The 24,144-nt window shown below is 37.0% G+C and overlaps 3 protein-coding genes across 3 annotated transcripts; 1 reads left to right on the plus strand and 2 right to left on the minus strand.

The window, feature by feature from the left end:
• Positions 1-134: 134 nt before the first annotated feature.
• On the plus strand, positions 135-17,016 carry LOC108002626 (CAD protein). Its single transcript, XM_017064406.3, has 26 exons — positions 135-365; positions 1,585-1,723; positions 1,858-2,143; positions 2,240-2,556; positions 2,632-3,196; positions 3,305-3,538; positions 3,620-4,264; positions 4,344-4,890; positions 4,959-5,334; positions 5,395-5,821; positions 5,878-6,076; positions 6,155-6,306; positions 6,394-6,498; positions 12,024-12,272; positions 12,932-13,183; positions 13,275-13,439; positions 13,515-13,676; positions 13,744-13,915; positions 13,999-14,114; positions 14,316-14,733; positions 14,824-15,170; positions 15,234-15,375; positions 15,441-15,511; positions 15,601-15,779; positions 15,856-16,060; positions 16,379-17,016. Exons 1-26 carry the CDS (start codon positions 245-247, stop codon positions 16,574-16,576), a joined length of 6,789 nt encoding a protein of 2,262 aa, XP_016919895.1. The 5' UTR covers positions 135-244; the 3' UTR covers positions 16,577-17,016.
• Positions 6,354-11,517, minus strand: LOC108002627 (uncharacterized). Its single transcript, XM_062083541.1, has 5 exons — positions 11,438-11,517; positions 10,775-11,356; positions 9,460-9,761; positions 7,676-9,384; positions 6,354-7,354 (listed from the first exon to the last, which is right to left on the minus strand). The coding sequence occupies exons 2-5, from the start codon at positions 10,996-10,998 to the stop codon at positions 6,824-6,826; spliced, it is 2,766 nt and encodes a 921-aa protein (XP_061939525.1). The 5' UTR covers positions 10,999-11,356; positions 11,438-11,517; the 3' UTR covers positions 6,354-6,823.
• Positions 16,983-20,506, minus strand: LOC108002628 (uncharacterized). Its single transcript, XM_017064408.3, has 3 exons — positions 20,247-20,506; positions 18,230-18,374; positions 16,983-18,143 (listed from the first exon to the last, which is right to left on the minus strand). The coding sequence occupies exons 1-3, from the start codon at positions 20,302-20,304 to the stop codon at positions 17,984-17,986; spliced, it is 363 nt and encodes a 120-aa protein (XP_016919897.1). The 5' UTR covers positions 20,305-20,506; the 3' UTR covers positions 16,983-17,983.
• Between the last annotated feature and the right edge of the window lie 3,638 nt (positions 20,507-24,144).

Here is a 24,144-nt window from a genome sequence, read left to right on the forward strand (position 1 = left end):
CTTAAATAAATTCCAGTGTACCGAACCGGTAGTAGTCACGTGACATGCGCAAAGGATTCTACGCATAAGAGAAGTCCTATCAGCTGGAGCCGCGTTTATAATGCGTTGCGCGCAGGTCTGAAAGCAATTCCGTAAGAGCCTATGTTTGATCCTCGATGTATACCATTGACCTATACTATGAACAGTGTTCACCGGTCATCGGATCGAGAACACGCTGAAAGTATATGCGTGGTTCGTTAAGAAAATGCATAAGCATGTGCTCGACTTTAATCGTACACAAAAAATCGCTTATCTTCTCCTCGAAGATGGTTCGGTCTTCCCGGGAAGACATTTCGGCGCGGAGAGACCGGTCGATGGTGAAATAGGTGAGTGTACGAGCAACACGTGCTCGTCCATTGCGTTTACGCACGTGCATGGCTGTTTCCTCCGTGATATAACTTTATCTGCCGTTATTTTTCTGTTTTGTATATATACATTTGATTTTAATTTAATAAGCATGATCGTTGTTCCCTTTAATTGAGCTATTTTGAAACGAATGCTTGAATAAAAAACAAGAATGATATTTATACGTGATTTTTATAAACAGTGAAGATTAAATAACCACGTGGATGTATTAAAATCATTTTATTACAACTCTGTTTTCATATGTTATCGTGTTAAACAATTATCGCATTATTGCACTTCATACAAAAAATTTCTTTATGTATCAGACGTGTTTTGTTTATTTTTTCTGTGATACTTATCTTTATGCTGACAAAATTCAAACAAATTTAAACACATGATATATTCGAAGATTTATATTCTGTAATATATTTATGATATGATTTATTTGAAATATACACAATTTAATAAAATACAATAATTTATTAAGAATATCATCTTGTCAAGACGAATAAAAAATTATTGCAAAGGTTGGAAAAATAAAATGAAATTACATAAAGATATAGGAAAACTAATAAACTAATTATATTTTAAATTTTGAATGATATTAAAAAACACAAAGTATCTGAAATTTTGATTGAATTAAAAAATGATGCAAAATAAAGATTTTGTTAAGATACAAATAATTTGAAATACCAATATTTCAAATTATCAATCAATCATTTTGTTTATAAATTGATTAATCGATATCAACTGTATCATTTATTATTTTTCATCTTCGATATTTCGAATTGCAATATCGTGTCACATTTTATATTTTCGTAATATTTGCAAAATTCACAGGAAATCGTAAAATTTAAATGCAAATTAAATAATCTACTTTAAAATTTTAATTATATTTTCTTGTTGAAAAACTTTTGGAAATTGTTTTATTTTTCTATAGATAAAATTAGAAATATTAAAATTACAGTTTTTATACAAATGTCATTGATTAATAGGTCATTCGTTTTTACTATTTGTAATTAATGTTATAAATCAGATAACGTTAGTTTTTTTAGATACTTTGGTAAATCACCAATATTCCAAATGTTTTCTCAATATTTTTTTGACATAAATATTTACATTTCGAACGTTACTATTAGAGTTTAAATTATTCCATATGTGTACACATACACATTATTCGCATTGATACATTTTTTACAGTTTTCCAGACCGGTATGGTGGGTTATCTAGAGTCGCTTACAGATCCTTCCTACCATGCTCAAATTCTAGTGCTCACGTATCCACTGGTCGGAAATTATGGAGTATTTGCCCATGAAACGGACGAACATAAAATCCCATAGTAAGATGTTCAAAAACGATTAATGTTAAAAAGGAACAATGAAAATTTTTTTTAAACTTTTTTATCACTCCATTTTCCATGAATAATATCGAAATTTTTTTGAAAGTCATATGACGGTGACTTTTGTCTTGCAGTTGGTTCGAATCTGATCAAATTTGGGCCGCTGCTTTGGTGGTCGGTGAAATTTGCGAAACTCCGAGCCATTGGCGTCAAATCAAAACCCTGTCCGAATGGATGAAGGAACAAAATATTCCCGGCATATACGAAATCGACACCAGAGCATTGACAAAAATTATTCGCGAGAAAGGGACTTTATTAGGTAGAATCGTGCTTGATCTGCCGGCACTTAATCCCACTCCCTCTTTAATTCCTCCGATAGAGGATCCGAACAAAAGAAATCTCGTTGCAGAAGTTGTTCAGGTATACAGAATAAAGAATTATATTACGATTTAATAATAGCTTGTTTCCAAGCCTCCGTCGCCCCGTTCAGATTGATTATGGATCATTGAATTTTAGTCCGTGCAAAGAACGTACAATGCCGCTGGTTATCCTCGCATATGTGTGATAGACTGCGGTTTAAAGTACAATCAATTGAGGTGCTTGATTAGTCGAGGTGCTCGATTAGACGTCGTGCCTTGGAATAACGATTTAAAGAATATCGATTACGACGGCTTGTTTCTCAGTAATGGACCAGGCGACCCGGCTAAATGTGAGACAACGATTGAAAATATTCGTTCGATTCTCGAATCACGCACGAGGAAACCGATATTCGGTATTTGTCTCGGACATCAATTACTTTGCATTGCCGCCGGTTGCGTCACGTACAAGATGAAGTATGTATTTCTATGTTTATCTTCTAATTGCACGTTCAAGTTTCTCTTTTGAAAGCATACACGTTTTATATACAGTTACGGAAATCGCGGTCATAATCAACCGGTTACACATCATGGAACCACCCGTTGCTACATGACTATGCAAAATCATGGATTCGCCGTGGATGCGAATCAATTGCCAACCGATTGGGAGCCACTTTTCACTAATACCAATGACAATACCAACGAAGGTGTAATACATTCGACGCTTCCTTATTTCTCAGTTCAATTTCATCCGGAGCATTCAGCCGGTCCGCAAGATTTGGAATGCTTGTTCGACGTTTTTTTGGATGTGGTGGTCGATAATGCGAAAGGGGGACAACTTTCTATCAAAGAGAGATTGTATCGTGAATTGAGCTTTCGCGGAGAAAATTGTAAATTGTCCGCACGACCGAAAAAAGTGTTGATATTGGGCTCGGGCGGCCTCAGTATCGGCCAAGCGGGCGAATTCGATTACTCTGGATCACAAGCGATTAAAGCATTGCGCGAAGAATGCGTGCAGACCTTGTTGATCAATCCTAACATTGCAACCGTGCAAACATCTAAAGGCATGGCGGATAAAGTTTATTTTCTACCTATTATACCGGAATACGTGGAACAAGTAATTAATCGATTTTAAAATTTCTTTTTAAATTTCCCTTCTCTCTCTTTCTGTTTCTCTGGCTGTCTCTCTCTTTCTCTCTTTCTCTCTGATAAATTCTCATTTCAGGTAATACAATCGGAACGGCCAGATGGTGTGCTGTTAACGTTCGGTGGACAGACTGCTCTCAATTGTGGCGTCGAGCTCGAGAAGAACGGGATATTCAAGAAATATAACGTGAAGATTCTAGGAACGCCGATACAATCGATCATAGAAACGGAGGACAGGAAGATTTTTGCAGAACGTATAGCGGAGATCGATGAAAAGGTGGCGCCGAGCGCAGCGGTGTACTCCATCCAGGAGGTAGATAATCGAGTTTCACGATTAAATCGGGGCAAATTTTGGCACGGGTTTAAAAAAAACGAATGATATTTGTCCGGCCAGGCATTGGAGGCAGCCGAGAAATTAGGATATCCCGTAATGGCCAGGGCAGCGTTCTCCCTTGGCGGTTTGGGGTCCGGCTTCGCGAATTCTATGAAAGAATTGCGAAATCTTGCTCAACAGGCGTTCGCTCATTCGAATCAATTGATCATCGATAAATCGTTAAAAGGTTGGAAAGAAGTGGAGTACGAGGTCGTGCGGGATGCGTACGACAATTGCATCACAGTTTGCAACATGGAAAACGTCGATCCCCTTGGGATTCATACCGGGGAATCGATCGTCGTCGCTCCAAGCCAAACTTTATCCAATAAAGAATACAATATGCTTCGAACGACAGCTATTAACGTGATTAGACACTTTGGCATTGTCGGCGAGTGCAATATTCAATACGCGCTGAATCCAAATAGCGAGGAATATTACATAATCGAAGTAAACGCAAGATTATCTCGTAGCTCGGCTTTAGCAAGCAAAGCAACAGGATATCCATTGGCTTACGTAGCCGCGAAGCTAGCTCTCGGTGTACGTTTACCGGATATTCACAATTCCGTGACTGGAAAGACGACGGCCTGCTTCGAGCCTAGCCTCGATTACTGCGTCGTTAAGATCCCCAGATGGGATCTCGGCAAATTTCACCGGGTGTGCACGAAGGTGCGTGCGACTTTTATCATTTTTTTTTTTTTTTAATAGCAAGAAAACGATGAGATTTTCGACCGATTTCTCCCCCCAGATCGGCAGCTCCATGAAAAGCGTAGGCGAGGTTATGGCGATCGGCCGCAAATTCGAGGAAGCTTTCCAGAAGGCTTTAAGAATGGTCGACGAGAACATCAACGGCTTCGATCCCTACGTGAAAACGCCCAACGACGAGGAATTGGAAAAACCGACGGACAAAAGAATGTTCGTGCTTGCGGCCTCGATAAAGGCTGGATATACGATCGATCGATTGTACGAACTCACGAAAATAGATAAGTGGTTTTTACACAAGATGAAAAACATCATCGACTACTACTTGGTCTTGGAGAATCGCACGAAATTGTCGCACGATGTTTTGCTAAAAGCGAAACAAATTGGATTCTCGGACAAGCAAATTGCCGCTGTGGTTAAGAGTTCGGAATTGGCTGTCAGGATACAGAGGCAGGAGAATAACATACGGCCGATGGTGAAACAAATAGACACGGTAGCCGCGGAGTGGCCAGCCACCACGAATTACCTTTACCTAACTTACAACGGCACTGCGCACGACGTCGAATTCCCTGGTGGATACACAATGGTGATAGGTAAAATTTAATTTTCCACCAACCTGCGAACCGCGCGCACATTTTTCCCTCCTTCCCTCTTGTTTCAGGGTCCGGAGTGTACCGAATCGGTAGTTCGGTAGAATTCGATTGGTGTGCCGTCAGTTGCCTGCGCGAGTTGCGAAATTTAGGGCGGAGAACGATCATGGTGAATTACAATCCGGAAACGGTGAGCACCGATTACGACATGAGCGACCGATTGTACTTCGAAGAAATATCGTTCGAAGTGGTAATGGACATCTACGATCACGAATGCCCAGAGGGGATAATTTTATCCATGGGTGGCCAGTTGCCGAATAACATCGCCATGGATCTCCATAGGCAGCAGGCAAGAATTCTCGGCACCTCGCCCGAATCTGTCGACGGAGCCGAGAATCGGTTCAAATTCTCCCGCATGCTGGATGGCATCGGGATCTCTCAGCCCAGGTAAACGTGGAATGGGATTAAACCATCCGATCGTTGTTCCAACTGTAACGTGTATCACAGGTGGAAGGAATTGACCAACTTGAAGTCGGCGATCGAATTCTGCGAGGAAGTCGGCTACCCGTGTTTGGTACGCCCTTCTTACGTGTTGAGCGGCGCCGCGATGAACGTGGCCCACTCGAATAACGACCTCGAGTCGTACTTGAAGAGCGCGAGCGAAGTGAACAAGGAGCACCCAGTAGTCATATCAAAGTTTATCCTCGAGGCGAAAGAGATAGACGTGGACGCGGTCGCGTTTGACGGGATTATCCTTTGCATGGCCGTGTCGGAACACGTGGAGAACGCGGGCGTTCACTCGGGCGACGCCACTCTGGTGACGCCGCCGCAGGATATCAACGCGGAGACTTTGGCGAAAATCAAAATGATGTCGAAGGCAATTGCCGCCTCCCTCGGCGTGACCGGCCCCTTCAACATGCAATTGATCGCCAAGGTAAACCATCGTCTCGAGAGAAGGAATACCGTCGATAATACGGCTTTTATCCACAGGACAACGAGCTCAAAGTCATCGAGTGCAACGTCCGTGTGTCGAGATCTTTCCCTTTCGTATCGAAGACTTTGGATCACGATTTCGTGGCTATGGCCACACGGCTGATCGTCGGGGAGGCCGTGGAACCGGTCGACGTGCTCGCTGGCTGCGGCAAAGTCGGGGTTAAAGTTCCACAGTTTTCTTTCTCTCGTCTTGCGGGTAAATACATGAAGGATCACTCGAATCACGTGTATATATATATATATATATACGTTTAAATGATAATGATTTATGTAGGGGCTGACGTGATGCTGGGAGTGGAGATGGTGTCGACGGGTGAAGTAGCTTGTTTCGGGGATAATCGGTACGAGGCTTATTTGAAAGGTATAATGAGCACCGGTTTTCACATACCTCAGAGAGGAATCTTGCTTTCGATAGGAAGTTTTAAAGTAAGGGTTTTCGTGGTCCAAAGATTTAAATTGAAGATTTGAAATTAGGAATCGTAATTAATTCGTCATTGTTTATTTCGATTACAGCACAAGATGGAATTGTTACCATCTATTCGCAGTCTTCATAAGATGGGTTATAAATTATACGCTAGTATGGGTACCGCAGATTTCTATACAGAACACGGAGTGAAGGTAAGTGAGAAGGACGTGTTACGAAATTTTTTTTGCTACAAATTTAAAACATACGAATATTTAAATATTTACATTCGGGTTAAAGTTAATCGAAATTTTAATCTACGTTAGATTTTTATAATAATTTAAATTTCGTAATTTATTCGTTCTGTTATTCTACGTGTCAATTTTTCTAAATATAAATAGTTTTTTAAATAACAATAAATTACGGATCGCTAAAGCTTTATTTATCATGATAATGGAGGAATCGTACGTGCTTTGGCGCATTTTTAAATATTCGTAAAGTATCGTTTAATTTGATTATTTTTCTTCGTTTAATTAAAAGTTAAAAGTGTTCCGATTTTGAAATTTGATTCTCGTTTTGATTAATCGTTACTCCGTTACTCTCCTCGTTCAATCTATCCGGTTCTTCGTACTGCCTCTCATGAATGATTGCTTTCACGCTATAAGTATGATTATTCTCTCGATCAGATCGCTCTTCTGACAATTTTTGTTTCGTTTCCGTCGAATTCCGTTGAACGAGTTTCGACGTAAACCGATTGTTCAACGATTCAACGTATATCGCCTTTTTCGAGTTTCTCAAGGAGTCATCCGACGGATTATTCGACGGGTCGTATTGCTGTTTCGAACTCGTCGTCCTGAGACTTTTTATCTTCTCACGATAAGTTTGAGCGTCGCTCCTGTAATTTTCGTCCTCGAAAAGCAGAATGGACAATCGATCGGCTTGATTGAGATACACAGTTTTCTGTCGATACGCTTTATATTGAATGCAACATTCAGCGATTTCTATGAAGTGTTTTATGAAGAATTTCAAAAGTATGCATAGCCTTGGACCTTCCAACTGGGCGCATCGAGTCTGAAAAATAAAAGCAGAAAAAGAAGAAGAAAAAAAGAGATGAACGAATCGTTTTAGCTCTTCTTAATCAATAAAATGTCATCCCATTATGATAGATCGCAGGATTAATAAAGATATCATACCAAAGATAAGATTAGACTCCGTTAGAACACAAATAACGCTAATTCAATTGTATCGTTTCTTATCGTGGTTAGAAATAATTCGTTTATCGAAAACATCTGTACGAATTATTTCGAAAAGAGTATCTCGTAATAATAATAATAAATATATATTATTAAAAACAAAATTGTACAATTTAATAACCGATTAATGGAGACTTACCGAGATTTCAATAATCGAATCTGTAGCTTTGCGCGTGTTGATCAACGTTCTGTTTGTGATCGATTGGACGGAATGTTTGACTCGTTGCGTGTCCCAAAATCCTCTCTCGTCGTATTTATCCTCTTGGTCGGGATTTACGTTCTTCTGCGGCTTTCTCGAGATGTATCGGTTCAACCTCGGATTGATCAACGCCAACGTTTCGCCCGTTAATATTCTCAACAACTGTTCGAAATCTAATCTCGGGAAAAAATTATTTTTGTACTGAATATTCTCCATCGCGTGAAAAACGTACATTATCGGATTCTCGGTGATCCTCTTGAGCTGCTTTTGCGTGTGCAGCAGATGTTCGCACGGTATTCTTTGAAAGAGATTCCTGTCCTTGATGAAGTAATCCTTCAATATAGGCTCGTTCTGGCTGATGTTGTGGTACAAAGAGTTGAGCAGCTTCAACAAACACTCCCCCGTCCCGTTCTCGGGCCACTTGGCCGGCTTGTCGTTCTCCTCGATCATCCAAAACAATTTGTGCCTGATGTGCGCGGTCGTCATTCCGAACATGGTGTCGAATATAGGTCTCATGAACGTCTTGTGAAGCATCAAAGCGATCAAGTACACCTGCACCTGGGCCTGCGTCATGCAGGTTTCGAGATACCTTTCGGCTGTCGGGAACGTGAGCTGCCACTCGAGATCCTCGATGAGATTGTTATTTCCACTTTTCGGCACGTAGCCCTCCGGCACAACGTAGCACCCGAAATCTTTCACCTTGTCGATGTCGCTTTCGCTCGGCCAACTTTCCCTCGACCTGTACGGCCACTCCTGGCCGCAGACGGGCCATTTCAGCCAGATGGCGGGGATGATCTCGTACTGCTCTATCTGGCTGTACTTGAACGCGTCCGATATCATAATTTTGTCGCAGTAGAGCACGCATCCCTCCCGCTTCACGTCCTCCACCGTCTCCCGATCGAAGCACAACAACTCCCCGAACCGGTACACGAACAATTTAATAAAATGTCTCATGAACTCGGTGCTGCTCATGTAGAACAGATCGTAGTTGTGCCGCTTCATCGCGAGCTTGATCCTGCGCTGTTTGCTGTTCAAAAATTGCATGTTCTCCTCGGCCGGGTTGTAGATCTTCCCCTCGCTCGTGTACGTCACCTTCTTGAAACAGTGCTTCGGGAATTCCCCTTTCGTTATCCAAGATTCCTCTATCTCCTCGTAACTGGAGGACGTCTGCGACACCCCCGAGCTCGGGTTGCAACTGCTCTCGCTGTATATCGCGTAATTGTCGGACCTGTATCCGGAGCTGTTGCTGCTCGGATGATGATCCTGACTCGTCAAACCCGATTGGAATTTCGATTGTTGCGCGTCTTTCTGCTGGCTGCCACCCACCGCCTTCGACCGGCTCTCGCTCCTTCGCTCCTCCAACGATCCTCCGCCGGTAGCGTCGTAATCCTTGATACCGACGGAGCGGGACAAGTCCTCGACCAAGTTGGGCAGCGACCTCGTGTGCTTGCTTTTCAACATGTCGTGCTTCGACTTGTACGAGATGGCCGAATGGACGGACGCGTTGGACCGGGGCTTCGCCCCGTAGATACTGCCGTCGCTGTACACTTCGTCGTCGTCCTCGAGTATGGAAGACAGGTCTATGTCTTCCTCCTTGGTCGATTTCCTCTTCAAGAAGAAGTCGTCCAATATTCGAAGCTGCACGTAACCTGCGATTCGGCGAAAAGAGAAGCCGTAATGTAATCCCGATCATTTTATTTAAAAGAAACGCGTTTATCGTTCACCTTGTTTCGTAGGTTTCAACAGTATGCTGTACGTGATAGAATCGTTCACGTTGCTGTAATGGGACGAGTAATTTTCCGTCGACTCCGTGATGTCGATGTTGTCGTGGACCATGTATATGCGGACGGGTTGAAGGGGTTCGATCGTCGGTCGGAAATCTTGTCGCCTCGAGATGAAACCGACGTGGTAGGTGATGTGCTCCTGAAGAATGTCTGGAAATAAAACTCGTTTCTGCGGGGGCAATTGCTCGTTCATCTTCTTCTCGCGCGAGAACTCCACCTTACTCTTCAGATGTTTGATCTCCCTGGAAAATGGGCAATCGTCGTATCGAATATTTATTTTTTTTTCTTTTCTTTTTTTTTTTTTTCGGTCGATCGTCCCGATAAATCGTGGATGATTTTATCGTGCACACGTGTTAATCGCGTTATCGAGGTCACCCGTAATGTGTCATCGATTCGGGAGAATAAAATTGCTCGCCTATAATTATCGAAAGAGGAATGTGCTTAGTAATCGATAATTTATGGTTTTCGAGGATGTGTTTATCGTATGTTTTAACCTTATTATTGTCACGTTCCAGAGTTGAAAATCGCTCTTTACCTCGCGGAAAATTTTATCTCGAAATTTATTTATAGATCGTTACAATGTGTATTGTATTTAAGTTAAGTTAATAAAAAAAATTTTTTAAAAGAGACCGTTAAAATTATCGGTGTGATAAAGAAGTTGTGATCTAATTTTGATGACACATGATCTTTGAAACCGATCTAATTTGCCATAATGGCAAACTATGTTATTTTATCGAAGTGTATACACACGAACACGAATGAATGGATACGAAAAAATAAAAAAATTGAGATAATGTTTTTATACGATATTCCATTTTTTCTTCTTCTTTACTCGAGACAATTATCGTTACGCTTTAATTGACATTGGTCGAACCTTGTTCCGTTAATACGCACATTCAATTTTTTCTCTTTTTTTCGTCGATACTTAAAGTCGGTATATATTACAAATATAATCTACTTCGTCATCGATCTGTCTTTGAAACGAATAGGAAACGAATATCGATAAATATGGAATCAATTTTTTCAATAATAAAATTAACGGAAAAAACGGGAATAATCTGATAAAAATAACGATAACGAAATTAAATTTTTTCGACGTGTGAATCATGCGGTAAAAAGAAAACTTTCGAATCATTTTTTCCTTTCCTCCCTTTTCGCCGAAAAAAAATATAGAAATCGTATTTTCAAAAACCGTTGCGCAAATCTTAAAATCTTAAAAAAAGAAAAAAATATATATATATCTTCATAATCTTACTCTTCGTAATTCCTGAAAAATTGAACGCACATCATGAGGTTGTTCAGTATGAACAATTCCGGATTCCTTTTAATCATTTGTCTCAGTGACACTAATTGCGGATCGTTAGCGAATTCGATGGAGGAGAGATCGGACGATTTGGAAATACTTTCGAACTGAGCACTTTTCCCACTCTTTCTCTTCGTTTTCCCTGCCCGCTTGATCTTCGACTTCGAATTTCCCATTTCTCACGTCTTCGCGTCTCTTCACCCTCAAAAGTAGCAACTGGTTTTTATTATAAACTACGAACTGTTCCCTCTCATCTCACAAGGCGGCAAAATATTATTACTCGGTTCTCGAATCGGATACTTCGTCGAAGGATAAACGGCGGCGTTCATGACGCGTCTAAAAAGCACAACGTGTAACAAGTATTCGACGAGACGAGAATAATCGAATATCGTCGATAGGTATCGTCGATATGTCGTCGTCTTAGCTATCGTTATCATTGGCAGGCAGCAAAAGGCAGTTTTTAATCGTTATCGGCTATCGGGAGAAACGGTGAGAACGAAGTTTTTGTTTTCGCATGAGTAAATCGTCTAAGATCTAAAAAAAATAAATAAATAAATAAATAAATAATAAGCAATATCGATAGTAAAGTAAGAAAGAGATAGATCGGTTTTGTACATTGATCGTTGATTTCGATAAATTTAATCTGCATGCGAAATTATTTCACGGTTCTTGTCTTGCGGATTAATAATGGAAAAGAATCGAAGATTAATAATGCATCGAGGGGGAGAGAATTTTCTTTCACGAATAATCGTATATTGATTTCGTAAGATCAAAAAAAAATGAAACTTTATCTAATCTCAAGTTTAAATCAAAATCGATCGATAATTATTATTATTATATATAACATAATATTACTTATATATTGAATCAAAAAATATTCTTTTAGTATTTTAAGTATAACGCATCTTTTTTTCCTCTCTCTCATCTCTCGAATTTCAAATCGCAAAATAATGCTTCCTTCTCGCGATCCGTGTTACTACATTTCGAAAATTCGAAAACTTTAACGCGTAGAATTCGTTATCAATGTAGATACGATAGAATCAGATAGAATCTAATGGATAAATGTTACTTAAAAAAAATAAGATAAAGAAACGAAAGAGCACAAATAGGAATAATAAAATTTGAAAAGGAACGATGAATCGCTTTTTATTTCTTCTTTTTCTTTTTCTTTTTTTTTTTTTTTCCCCTTTCGAATTATCAGGTAGAGCCTGTACAATGGACGTTCGAGAATATCAGCGTGAACGAAGATTCCAGCCCGAGCGAACTTCGACATTTGGCCGACTTTCTATCGAAGAAACAATTTGATCTTGTGATTAATTTGCCAATGAGGAACGGCGGTGCACGCCGAGTTTCCAATTTCATGACACACGGATACCGTACGAGGAGGCTCGCCGTCGATTATTCCGTTCCTTTAATCACGGATGTTAAATGTGCTAAATTGCTCGTTGAAGTGAGTGTAAAGTTTGATATATAATTAATTATCTAAAAAGGTTCGTAATAATTTCAATTATCGTTTGCGTTTTAAAAAGCGTTTGGCACGTGTAAAGTTATTTCTTTTTATTATCTTTTCCCTTTTTTTTCGTCGTTGAAGCGACGTATATAATCGACCGAATAAGAATGCAGGCACAATTCCTTGTTGAAAAAATAAGAATAAAGTAAATTTCGTTTTGTTTTTGTTGATTACTTTCCAATGAATTTTCGATGGGAAGTTATTCGTGGAAAAAATTAAATGTAAATTTTATAAATCATCGATTACATAATATCTTATATATATATATTGGTTCGATAAAATTTTATTCTTCGTTCTCTACTTATTTGCATTCGTAGAGTAACTTTTCATGTGTTAATATAATTCGCATATCGCAAAAACATTTTGAACTTAATTTTCCCAATAAAAAAAACTGGAAGCTATGAAGGAAAAAATTTTATCGAGTTTTATTATTTTCCAATATTTTTAATTTTCAATTCATATCAGCTATGCCTGTAATCACTCAGCCTGCCTGTAATCAGCCATATATAAACGAGCAGTGTGTAATTGTCGACCAAGTAGCGGCACTGTTATGATTATCGAGAACTGACGTCACAATAAATACGCATTCTGTTTCGTAGGCTATGAGAATGCTCGGCGGACGTGCACCTCGAATGAAAACTCATACGGATTGCATGTCGTCGCGGACGATGATTAAACTTCCCGGCTTGATCGATATTCACGTACACACCCGCGATCCAGGCGCAGTTTACAAGGAAGATTTCGCCTCTTGTACGGCCGCTGCTCTTGCCGGAGGCATCACCATGATCTTTGCTATGCCCAACACGAATCCTGCTGTCGTCGATCATCCATCATTCGCCCTGGCCAAAGAAGTGAGAGAACAAAACCGTTTGTCATCGACCGAGTAAAAAGAGAAAAGAAAAACAACTTGGAGATTCGTTCCTTCTTCTTCCTTTTTTTCAGCGCGCCCTTTCAAACGCCAGATGCGATTATGCAATTTATGTCGGCGCCTCGTCCGATAATCACAACATCACGGCCGAATTAGCCCCCCTGGCGGCGGGTCTCAAAATGTATCTCAACGAGACTTTCACAACACTCCGATTGTCCGATCTCACCGTGTGGATCAAGGTATTATCGATATTATTGAAGAATAATAATAATAATGGGTATTCGCGAAGTGTAATTTAACTTTATCCCTCCCAGCATTTCCAAAGTTGGCCAAAGAAATATCCCCTATGCGTTCACGCCGAGGGTCAAACGACTGCCGCGATTCTCTTGCTGGCTGGGTTGCATAACAGGCCCATTCACGTCTGCCACGTAGCACGAAAGGAAGAGATTCAAATAATACGCGCGGCCAAGGAGAAAGTACGCTTATTGCATAAATTATCCAATATATATATTCCAATAATGATTCGTACATCACGTTTGGCAGGGAATGGCTGTCACTTGCGAAGTGTGCCCTCACCATTTGTTCCTATGCGTGGACGATCTTGAACGGATAGGACCCGGCCGAGGCCAAGTGAGGCCACTGTTAGGAACCAAGGAAGATCAACAAGCTCTTTGGAATAATTTAAATATAATCGATTGCTTCGCTACGGATCATGGTCGGTTTTATCATAACTCGTCCTTTCAAATTTCTTGCGGATTCATTGAGTAAAAAAATTAACGCGTCCTTGTCGTTTTTAAGCACCCCACACGTTGCAAGAAAAATCGAGCGAGAAACCACCGCCTGGATTCCCCGGCCTCGAAACTATGCTTCCGCTTTTGTTGACTGCGGTTCACGAGGGAAAATTAACGATAGAAGTAATTATAATACTTATGAAATTAACGATAATTTGAGATCCCAATCTTAAAGATAATTACAAAAACATTCCTTTTCGATATATCATTACGGTGAGATAATCGATAATCCGTATCTTGTTCGGCTAAATTTCATTTTATCAGCGCAGAAAGAAATTATACTTTACCTCTTTTTTCTCTTTCTCTCTCTCTCTCTTTTTTTAGGATATCATAGACAAACTCTATAGAAATCCGAAAAAGATCTTTAACGTGCCAGATCAATCGAACACCTACATCGAAGTTGATCTCGACGATGAGTGGACGATTCCGGAAGCGATGCCTTTCAGCAAATCGAAGTGGACGCCTTTCGCCGGGATGAAAGTTCGCGGTTCCGTTCACCGTGTAGTGCTCAGAGGGGAAGTTGCCTACGTTGAGGGGCAAGTGCTGGTAAATCCTGGCTTCGGCCAAGATATCAGAGAGATTCAATCGAAAATGAAAGTTCAAACAATCGTAAACGCGCCGGTCATTGATGTAACTACCAGTCGACCAAACTCGGCATTGGACGGTCTTTTGTCGCCGAACTACGAAAAGTACAACAATTACATCGAGCGGATAACGGACATGTCGGAGGAAGATCAGAACGGTATGAAAATTTATTTTTCCTTACCGACCGAGGGAACGCGAATAACCTTTCCTCTCTTGTTAAAATAACTTTATCCATTCATCGTTCCAGAACCGTACGCGCATCTGTTGCAAACAGTGGCGCACAAATCGAACGTCCACTTCGCCCTGGACGTGGACACGCGCGAACACTCGAAACTTGTGACAAGTCAACAACGCACGATCTCACCCCTTCCCATTAGCAATGCGACGAAATACAAAAGCGACAGCAATCCCAATCTTCTGCTGGCTGGCTCGGTGCCGCCGATCACACCGGCCCACATTTGTCACAATCTGGTCGGGCATAACATTTTGACGGTGGATATTTTCAACAAGGACATGCTGAAGGATATATTCAACCTTGCGGAAATTCTTCGCAGCGCCGTCAGAAAGGAGCGATTGTTGGATCATATTTTGCGGGTAAGAGACGGGCGTGCGCCATTTCCACGGTTTCGATTTCGATCTTCAATGCCGATTTTGTAGGGAAAGTTGCTGGCGACAATCTTTTACGAGGTTAGCACGAGGACGTCTTGCAGTTTTGCGGCTGCTATGCAACGACTTGGAGGAAGCGTGATATACATGGACGGCACGACATCGTCGGTAAAGAAGGGAGAAACTTTGGAAGGTTGGCGACATTGTAACGATGCGGATAAATAATTGATCGAATAATTAACTCGACGAATTTTATAGATTCGGTAATAATGATGGCTGGATACGCGGATGTAGTGGTGCTCCGACATCCGGAGTCTACTGCCATTGCGGTAAATGTTTCTAATTTTTTTGTCTTTGCTGTATGCGAAAATATCGAAAGATGGATGTGTTTTATTTGCTGTGAATGGTTCGTGTTCAGAGAGCCGCCCAACACTGTAGAAAACCCTTACTGAACGCCGGCGATGGTATTGGAGAACACCCGACTCAAGCGTTACTCGATATCTTTACGATAAGAGACGAGATCGGTACGGTGAATGGGTTGACGATCACCATGGTTGGGGACTTGAAGCATGGTAGAACGGTCCATTCCCTCGCAAGGTCAGAAATTATTTGCGCGCAATTTCGAGAATCTATAATTGATCGATAGCTACTAAATATTCGCTACGCGTTACAGATTATTGACTCTGTACAACGTTGAACTTCGTTACGTGTGCCCATCTGGCCTTGGCATGCCTGACCATGTTGTCAAGTACGTGTCTGATCACGGAATACGCCAGGACAATTTTACTACGCTCGAAGAAGCTCTTCCCGACACTGATGTTCTTTACATGACGCGCATTCAAGAAGAACGTTTCGCCTCTCAAGAGGAGTATAAAAGAGTAAGTTCTCCTATGATGATGATCTGATATTGAATCGTATGCAAGGCATACGATTTAAAATTCCTTCTTCGCAGCGATAATTATTAATTGCGATATATACGTTACGTGGTTCTTGACCGAAATTTTATTATCAAGATAAATCTGTTATGTATTTAGAATGAGATATGAAAAAAAAAAAAATCACGAAATCGAGAAGCAGATAATAGGTATTTTTCTCATTTCGAAAAAGTTATATCGTAAAATCAAATTGTTCGATAAAAGCAAAATTGTTGTAATCACGTTGATTAAATGTATAACGGAATATTCGTATATTTACAGGTTTGCGGACATTTTATAATAACTCCACAGTTAATGTCTCGCGCCAAAAGAAAAATGGTAGTGATGCATCCCTTGCCGCGAGTATTCGAGATCAGCACAGAATTTGACATGGATCCACGTGCCGCTTACTTTCGACAAGCCGAGAACGGTGTCTACGTTCGAATGGCACTTTTGGCAATGGTTCTTGGACGTGCGTGACATATTCGAAAATGAGGAATAAGTTTGATTCGAGATCAAGATTAGCTTGATTTTAAATGTATTATCAATAACGTATAAAAAAGACAAAATATTTCCAATTATTGCATTTCCAATTAACCGAGCTAATGACGTTTTACTATTTGATCAAAGAAATAAATCAAATGGGCATCTTCGAAAATAGAAATGGATAAAATGATAAGCAAAAATATTTTGGCCGACGCGAGTCAAAATATTCGTCCAAATTATAATGAAAAAAGGAAAACATTATTTTATTAATGCCTGCGTAATTTGATAAGAGTATATTTTGATAATTTTTTATCTTTATGTAATATATTTACAAAAAGAATGAAATTTATCACTGGTTCCACCGTTTCCTTATATTATTGTACACAGATAAAACCTTATATTTTGTAATAAAATCTTTTATTTTTGACAATACATTTATTTACAATTTTCTTTCGTATGTACACGTATAACACGTACACACGTATAAGTAAATACTTGTTTAGAATTAATATACAATTACACATTAAACGCTTAAACGTGTATATCGTATATTCGCATATCGTAATAAGCGAACATAATTCGCTTTTGACATCGGCATTTCTTTCGTATTTTTATCAGTTTAATCATTAATCGAATCATTAGTAATAAGATGACTAAAACATCGATGTTTCATCGTTTATCAATTGTTAAATAAGGTCGAAAGTATGAGTAGACCTCGAAAGAATAGATGATATTGTATAAATGAAAATACTACTCGTATTCAACTCGATTTGATTTGATTCGGTTCGGTTCGATTCAATTCGTTTCGTAGAAAACTTTTCTTTATGTACATACTCTATGTACAGATTTTGCACGAGTATGTAATCGCATTCTTTCATCTTTATTTTATCTCTCTTGAAGATTAAATAATTGAATTAATAATATCTATACGTATTCGATTATTTGAGCAATTATAATAAAATTTAGATCCGTATCGTTGACTTTCAATCTCCCTTTAAAATTATTATTTAAATCAGTATCATTTAAATTTCTATGTTCATTTTTAAAAGAAATCGCAATATGCGATCGATACGATCGAGAGAGTTGATATAAACTAAGATATAAATAAAAAAAAACATGAAAATCACAGTTACGCGAACGATATTGAGTTGAAGAACTTTGCGAAATATAGGTTATTTGCAACATTTGATACATTCACGTCATTTATCCAAACACGATAAGTCCACTCGATCTAACACAATTTTCTGTGCAACGCCGTATTTCTTCTGTTCATTTTTTAATTTTTCGTCGAACCATACTTATAACGACTTCCTTCGTGTTTAACGAAGAAATTGGACAGGAATTGGACCGGTGGCATTTCGTTCCTTATGCGCGTTGAAAATCGACGTATCGCAAAAGATGTCAGACTATAACATCACGTGTTCGAAAGCCGGCGTCGCTAGCACCGTTCGGACACATATCCGACGCCAAGGATTTCGCGTCCTCCTTTTGATTTTTTCTCATTCGAGACAACGGTGGCATTTTCAATTTCAATTTCTTTTTCTTTAAAACATCCTTCTTTCTAAAATGGCAATAAAAATTAAATTACGAATCGTTCCTTTGTTTCCTCTCTTTCTCGAAAAAAATTTCCCAAAAGGAATTACGTACTGATGCTTGCAGTCGATAAATATTCCCATTGAAAATAATATCACTATAGCTATGATGATACCGATCACGACCACCACCAGCGTCACTATCGCGTCCTCTTCTTCGGGAGTAAAGGGTTCCTCTGTCGTTGACCACGACACTTCTCCTGTCCAACATACAAAAAAATACATGATACAATAGCGATAAATGTGGCGCACAAATTTTGAAACAAAGGAATCTTTCGCTTCTTTTGCTTATTTCCTAACAGTTTGTATATAAATTTCCGGTCAACGACCAAACGATATTGCAACGTTCAACTAAAAAGCATAGTCTTGCATATTTAAATCGAACGCGATATATACAGGTTTGGACATACGAAGGGAGGACGAAAGATTTAATAATTCGACGCGATTGACGTCATTCCATAGCTTCCGTTCTTCGTAAGAAGTTACGGGTGACGTCTTTTCGAGCACGTACGCCACCCTGATCAGATTCGACCGGCCAGACGAAACAGGAAATGGAAGGGTCTGAAACTGTTTGCTGGAACGCAAAAACTGGCGAACGAAAAAACGTCTTGTGTACTTATTCGAAAGCATCATTATCGCATACACGCTGTGTACTCGTGAAAGTTCGTTGTATCAAAAGTTGGTCGGCAGTTTTGGAATAACGCATTAACGGTACATGTTCGCGATATAACGAGTACTATCGTGTTAGATTCAGTAAATCATCGAAGCTAAAACTTGTTCCGATAGCATTAAACGTAACAGGAAAAATTGTTGAACACGATTGATGAAACATCCCTGTTTGTTCCAGTATCGTAAAATTCAATCTAGAAGAAAATCTATTTCCTACTTTTCAATGATATGATATTTGATGCATCGAAAAAGAAATCGAAAGTCATTGATTCAAGTATTTAGAACTTTCAATTGTTTGAATCAAGTATATGCATTATTCAGGATTGGATAATTTTAAAGTTATAATTTTATCTTGAAAAGATAGAATCCATCTTTTACGTTCAATTTATGATGGAATTAATTGAAAGTAATGTTTTCCGTTGAAAATGAAAATTTATATATTTAACGCCCACTGATTAATGCGAGGGGCGTTAGAGGCACTGGTATCGGTTTTATACCGATAAATTTGTACGTAAAAAATGATATGTTATTAATAATCTACAATCTATTTATTAGATTTTATTCTTAATTTTATGAAAATTTTGTGATGGTATCATTCTTATTCTTTCATGGGAACGACATTTCAATAAACAAATAACGAAATATTTTTGTAGGTTACCAAGAAATTTTATCACATTTGCGCAATTACTTTTAATTTCTACCTCACACGAAACAACAAGTCACACTGATAATATTGAATGATGAATATCGCAATAAGTAGTCATGTAACCAGATCCGACATAACTGTTATTACAATCGTGTGATCACGACAGGTTAGCAGAGTGTAACAATAAGTCTTTATCGATGCCTGTACGTACCAGTACCAGTGTATACCTATCCTTTCCTCTGGTGTCGCGATTTGTTTGTTATAAGCAAATACTTGTTTTCATCCAATAACTTGATTACCTTCTCCTCTTTTATAATATCAGTATACATAAATCAAATTTTTTTTTATTTAAAATCCCACCAGATATATTCGAAATAGAACTCGTCTCGGTTTATATCAAATCCAACATTCTCCGAATAACGTTTGATCTCGTGATATTATTATCGATATTGTATTACAGTTGAAGAATAAGTAGAAAAACCGGATTAATTTTTTCTATACGTTTCGTCCTTTACACAATCCCTTATACAAACTGCCTAGGTATGTGTATATAGGCAACGAGAGAAAAGCAACGTTCACGTTTTACCACCTGTTGCGTTTTGTACGTAAGATTTTAGGTGAATTTAGCGAGAAAATACGAAAGAAGGAAAGTGATCAATCGTTTCATTTTAAACGAGCCATTTTGTAATAAAATTTTGCTAACCAGATTTTGATATAAAGTTAACAAATAAATCCACATCGAATTAATAACAATTACCTTTGGTCGATAACGCATTTCCAAGACTGTCACTGACATTCCTGGTGTGCACCCCCATATCAACGATGAATCCTTTCTTCTTACTTCACTTTATTTGCAAAGAAGTGTTCGGAATCGTCCACGAATTGACCGGTTCGAAATCACGAAGTAAACTGTCCGCCACATGCCTCGAGTCAAGTGATACGCTTGGTGAGGCCTCTACGAGGCAAACGGAAACCGCAAGCGTGCAATGAAGACCGACAATAATGAGCCAACAAGAAGAAGAAAGAGAGGCTAGCTACGCTTCGTGGATTGCGGGAAGAGAAAGGAGGGGCAGAGAGGAAAGAGAAACCTCACGGTCTCCGTCTGAGATTCCATGAGGATCGACATATAACTTCCATTCACCGTCCGTGATTCACGTACAATCTGGCATGTACAATTAACCTCGCTTGATAATCATTTCTTCTAAATTCTCCTTTACCTTTAGTAGTTTTTATGTCTTTTTAGCGTGGAACTAATTATTAAAACAATAAGAAATCTTGTAACAATTAATTTATTACTTCTCGTTTAGTTTTACGTGATAATACATTAATATCAAATGTTAATTATTTATTTAATAAAGAATTTCTAGTTCTAAGACAAAAATTTTTAGCTAATTTTGCCATTTTAGAGATTATATGCAGAATATCAAATATATAAAGAAATAAAAAATACAGAACATAATTTTCTCTATTGAGTCTTCAATTTAAAATAAATCAAGTCCAACAAATTTTCAACAGATAAAAATGGTTATTTCCGATTAGATACGAGTTTCCCTTTTGATCGGTAAATCATTAAAAAGAAGTAATTATATATGTGAAAATATACAGAAAATATAGAATGAATTTTTTTCATATGGAAATTAATTTAAAAAAAAATTAAATTTGACAATTTGCCAATTATATGATTTTTCTTAATATACATTTAATTTCAATTTTCATAAAAACAGGAAGACTTGATAAAATTTTACTATTTTAATATTTTTCGATTGTATTATCAATGTGGATATCCTGTATTTTGAAAATAGAGAAAAAAATTATATTAATTTATAACAATACTTCTCTTAATTCTAAGAATTTATATATTAAAAATATTAAAAATATATATATATATATATATATATATATATGAATAAATGATATTGTGTTATATATTTCTTTGTATTATATGTTCCATTCCTTTTTTCTTTTCATTCATTTCCATATATAAGATATTCCACTTGATACTATTCACGATTTACATCTCTATTATTGTATATAGCGAAAAATAATAAAATTTCAAATAAAATTTAAATAATTTAAAATAAAGAATATATATGAATTTATATTCTTGTATTATTAATTTTTTAGAAATGAATATATAAGAAAATCAGTGGAAGTTAATTTCAATCTTTTAAATAAAATTATATATTTTTTTAATAGATTGATTAATGTAGCTCTTTATATTTCATAAAAAAATGCTATTTTTCTATAATTTTCTTAATTTAATAGATATTTATTTTTGTACAATTGCATTGTTGCTGAAATTTTTACTTTATATTAAAAAAATATAAATTGATAAGAAATTGCTCGAGAAATTTTTTAGGAATTTTTAATAATTCTTCAATATGAAATCTTAAAATTTTGAGAATTTTCCAAATGATCAAATGAATAAAACTTTTAGCCGAAAATTTGATTTTGTATTAGGAGAACATAACTTGGAGAATTTTAGAAGTTCTTGGAAAAAATGTCAAATTCTTAGAATTTCTAAAAACACATTAAACATATTAAACAATTATTATAAATTCCTACAAACAAAATGTATGTAGATAAATTTATAATTAAAAATATGTAATATAATTACTATGTAATATATATTTATATATTTATATGTAATATGAATAATATACAATAAACGCTCTTATTCAACAAATTAATGAATTTGTTATTTAAATAATCTTTATTCCTATATTCCTTCCAGTCCTTTAGATTTAAGTAAATTACTAAAAAAATGATTCGAGAAAATATTAGAATTTTCTAAGGTAAGTATGTAAAAGGTAAGTAAAGAAAAAGATATAAGGTAAATATAATTTGTCTCTTTATTTATATTCTTTCAATAAAAAGTGAAAAATTTAAATAATTTTTATAATATAAGAATATAAATTGAACAGAAGTAACACCAGAAATTTTTGTAGTTCTTGAAAGTGAATCAAATTATTAGAATTTCTAAAATTCTTGGAAATGACATAGAATTCTTGGAATATATAAAATTCCCGGAAATGATATCAAATTCTTGGAATTATAGAAATTCTCTAACGTAGAAAAATTTTTGTCCAAAAATTCGATTTTGTATTAGGAGAACATGACATGATAGGAGGTCGACCGAAAAATTTTTCCGAGAAATGACGTCAAATTCTCGGAATCGCCAAAATTCCTGGAACTGAGGACCTATTCTTGGAAATTTTCTACCGAATTTCGAACGAATAAAACTTATTGCTAAAAATTCCATTTTGTATTAAGAGAACATAAAGGAGTTTTTTCACACTTATCATACATTTACCGTTCTCCTCTTTAATTTTTGACCACTTTTTTTAGCGTTGCCATTTTTTTTAAACTCACCAACATTTTTTTTCAAAATTTACATAAATTTCAATGAAAGCTGCCTTTTTTATGCGTTTTTTATCATTTTTTTATTTTTTTAAGAAATGGAAAATATTGTTCGATTGTTTTTAGTAGCTGATTAAGTAATATATTATACCGGGTGGCCTTTTAGTATTATCTGACGTATCACGCTTGCTTTTGGAGATATTAAAAAATGTTTCAAATAAAACTAGAATGGTTTCGATGGTGGTACATCCTCTTGTTATTTATTTTTTTATACATAGAAGAATAAAAAATTTATAGGAGTGAATTTTGTTCGTATAAATAGAACTATATATTTTTTAATATTCGAATTGATATATCATGGTACTCTGTATAAAAAAGTACTAAGCCATATATAGCAAAAAATTTATAATTTAAAAAATAATTGGATTTATTTAAATATCTTCTAAACTAATGGCTTTTTACTATAAATGGGCCTATACATTTTTATAGAGAATGTTAAGATGAATGGATTGATTCAATAAAAGATATATGATGCTATTTAAAAAAATGTAATTGTGCTTGATAAGTTTTTTATGAGTTGACTTAATAAAAAATTGAGGGCACCAGAATATAGCCCTTTCGAAACCATTCAACTTTTATCTCAAGCATTTTTTAATATTATGAAGAATAAACGAGATATTAAACAAAAAAGATTAATATCGAAATTCCTCGGTCATAGGAAAACTTTTGTCCAAAAATTGGATTTTGTATTAGGAGAACATGACATGATAGGAGGTCGACCGAAAAATTTTTCCGAGAAATGACGTCAAATTCTCGGAATCGCCAAAATTCCTGGAATTGAGGACCTATTCTTGGAAATTTTCTACCGAATTTCGAACGAACGAAACTTTTGGCTAAAAAGGAGTTTTTTCACACTTATCATACATTTACCGTTCTCCTCTTTAATTTTTGACCACTTTTTTTAGCGTTGCCATTTTTTTTAAACTCACCAACATTTTTTTTCAAAATTTACATAAATTTCAATGAAAGCTGCCTTTTTTATGCGTTTTTTATCATTTTTTTATTTTTTTAAGAAATGGAAAATACGCCAAGCATTGTAATTTTGTCATGTGGTATTTTTATAACATTTCGATTGTTTTTAGTAGCCGATTAAGTAATATATTATACCGGGTGACCTGTTAGTATTATCTGACGTATCACGCTTGTTGAGATATTAAAAAATGTTTCAAATAAAACTTGAATAGTTTCGAGGGTGGTACATCCTCTTGTTATTTATTTTTTTATACAGAAAAGAA

The sequence above is a fragment of the Apis cerana genome, linkage group LG13 (assembly GCF_029169275.1).
Source record: "Apis cerana isolate GH-2021 linkage group LG13, AcerK_1.0, whole genome shotgun sequence".
NCBI lineage: Eukaryota > Metazoa > Arthropoda > Insecta > Hymenoptera > Apidae > Apis > Apis cerana.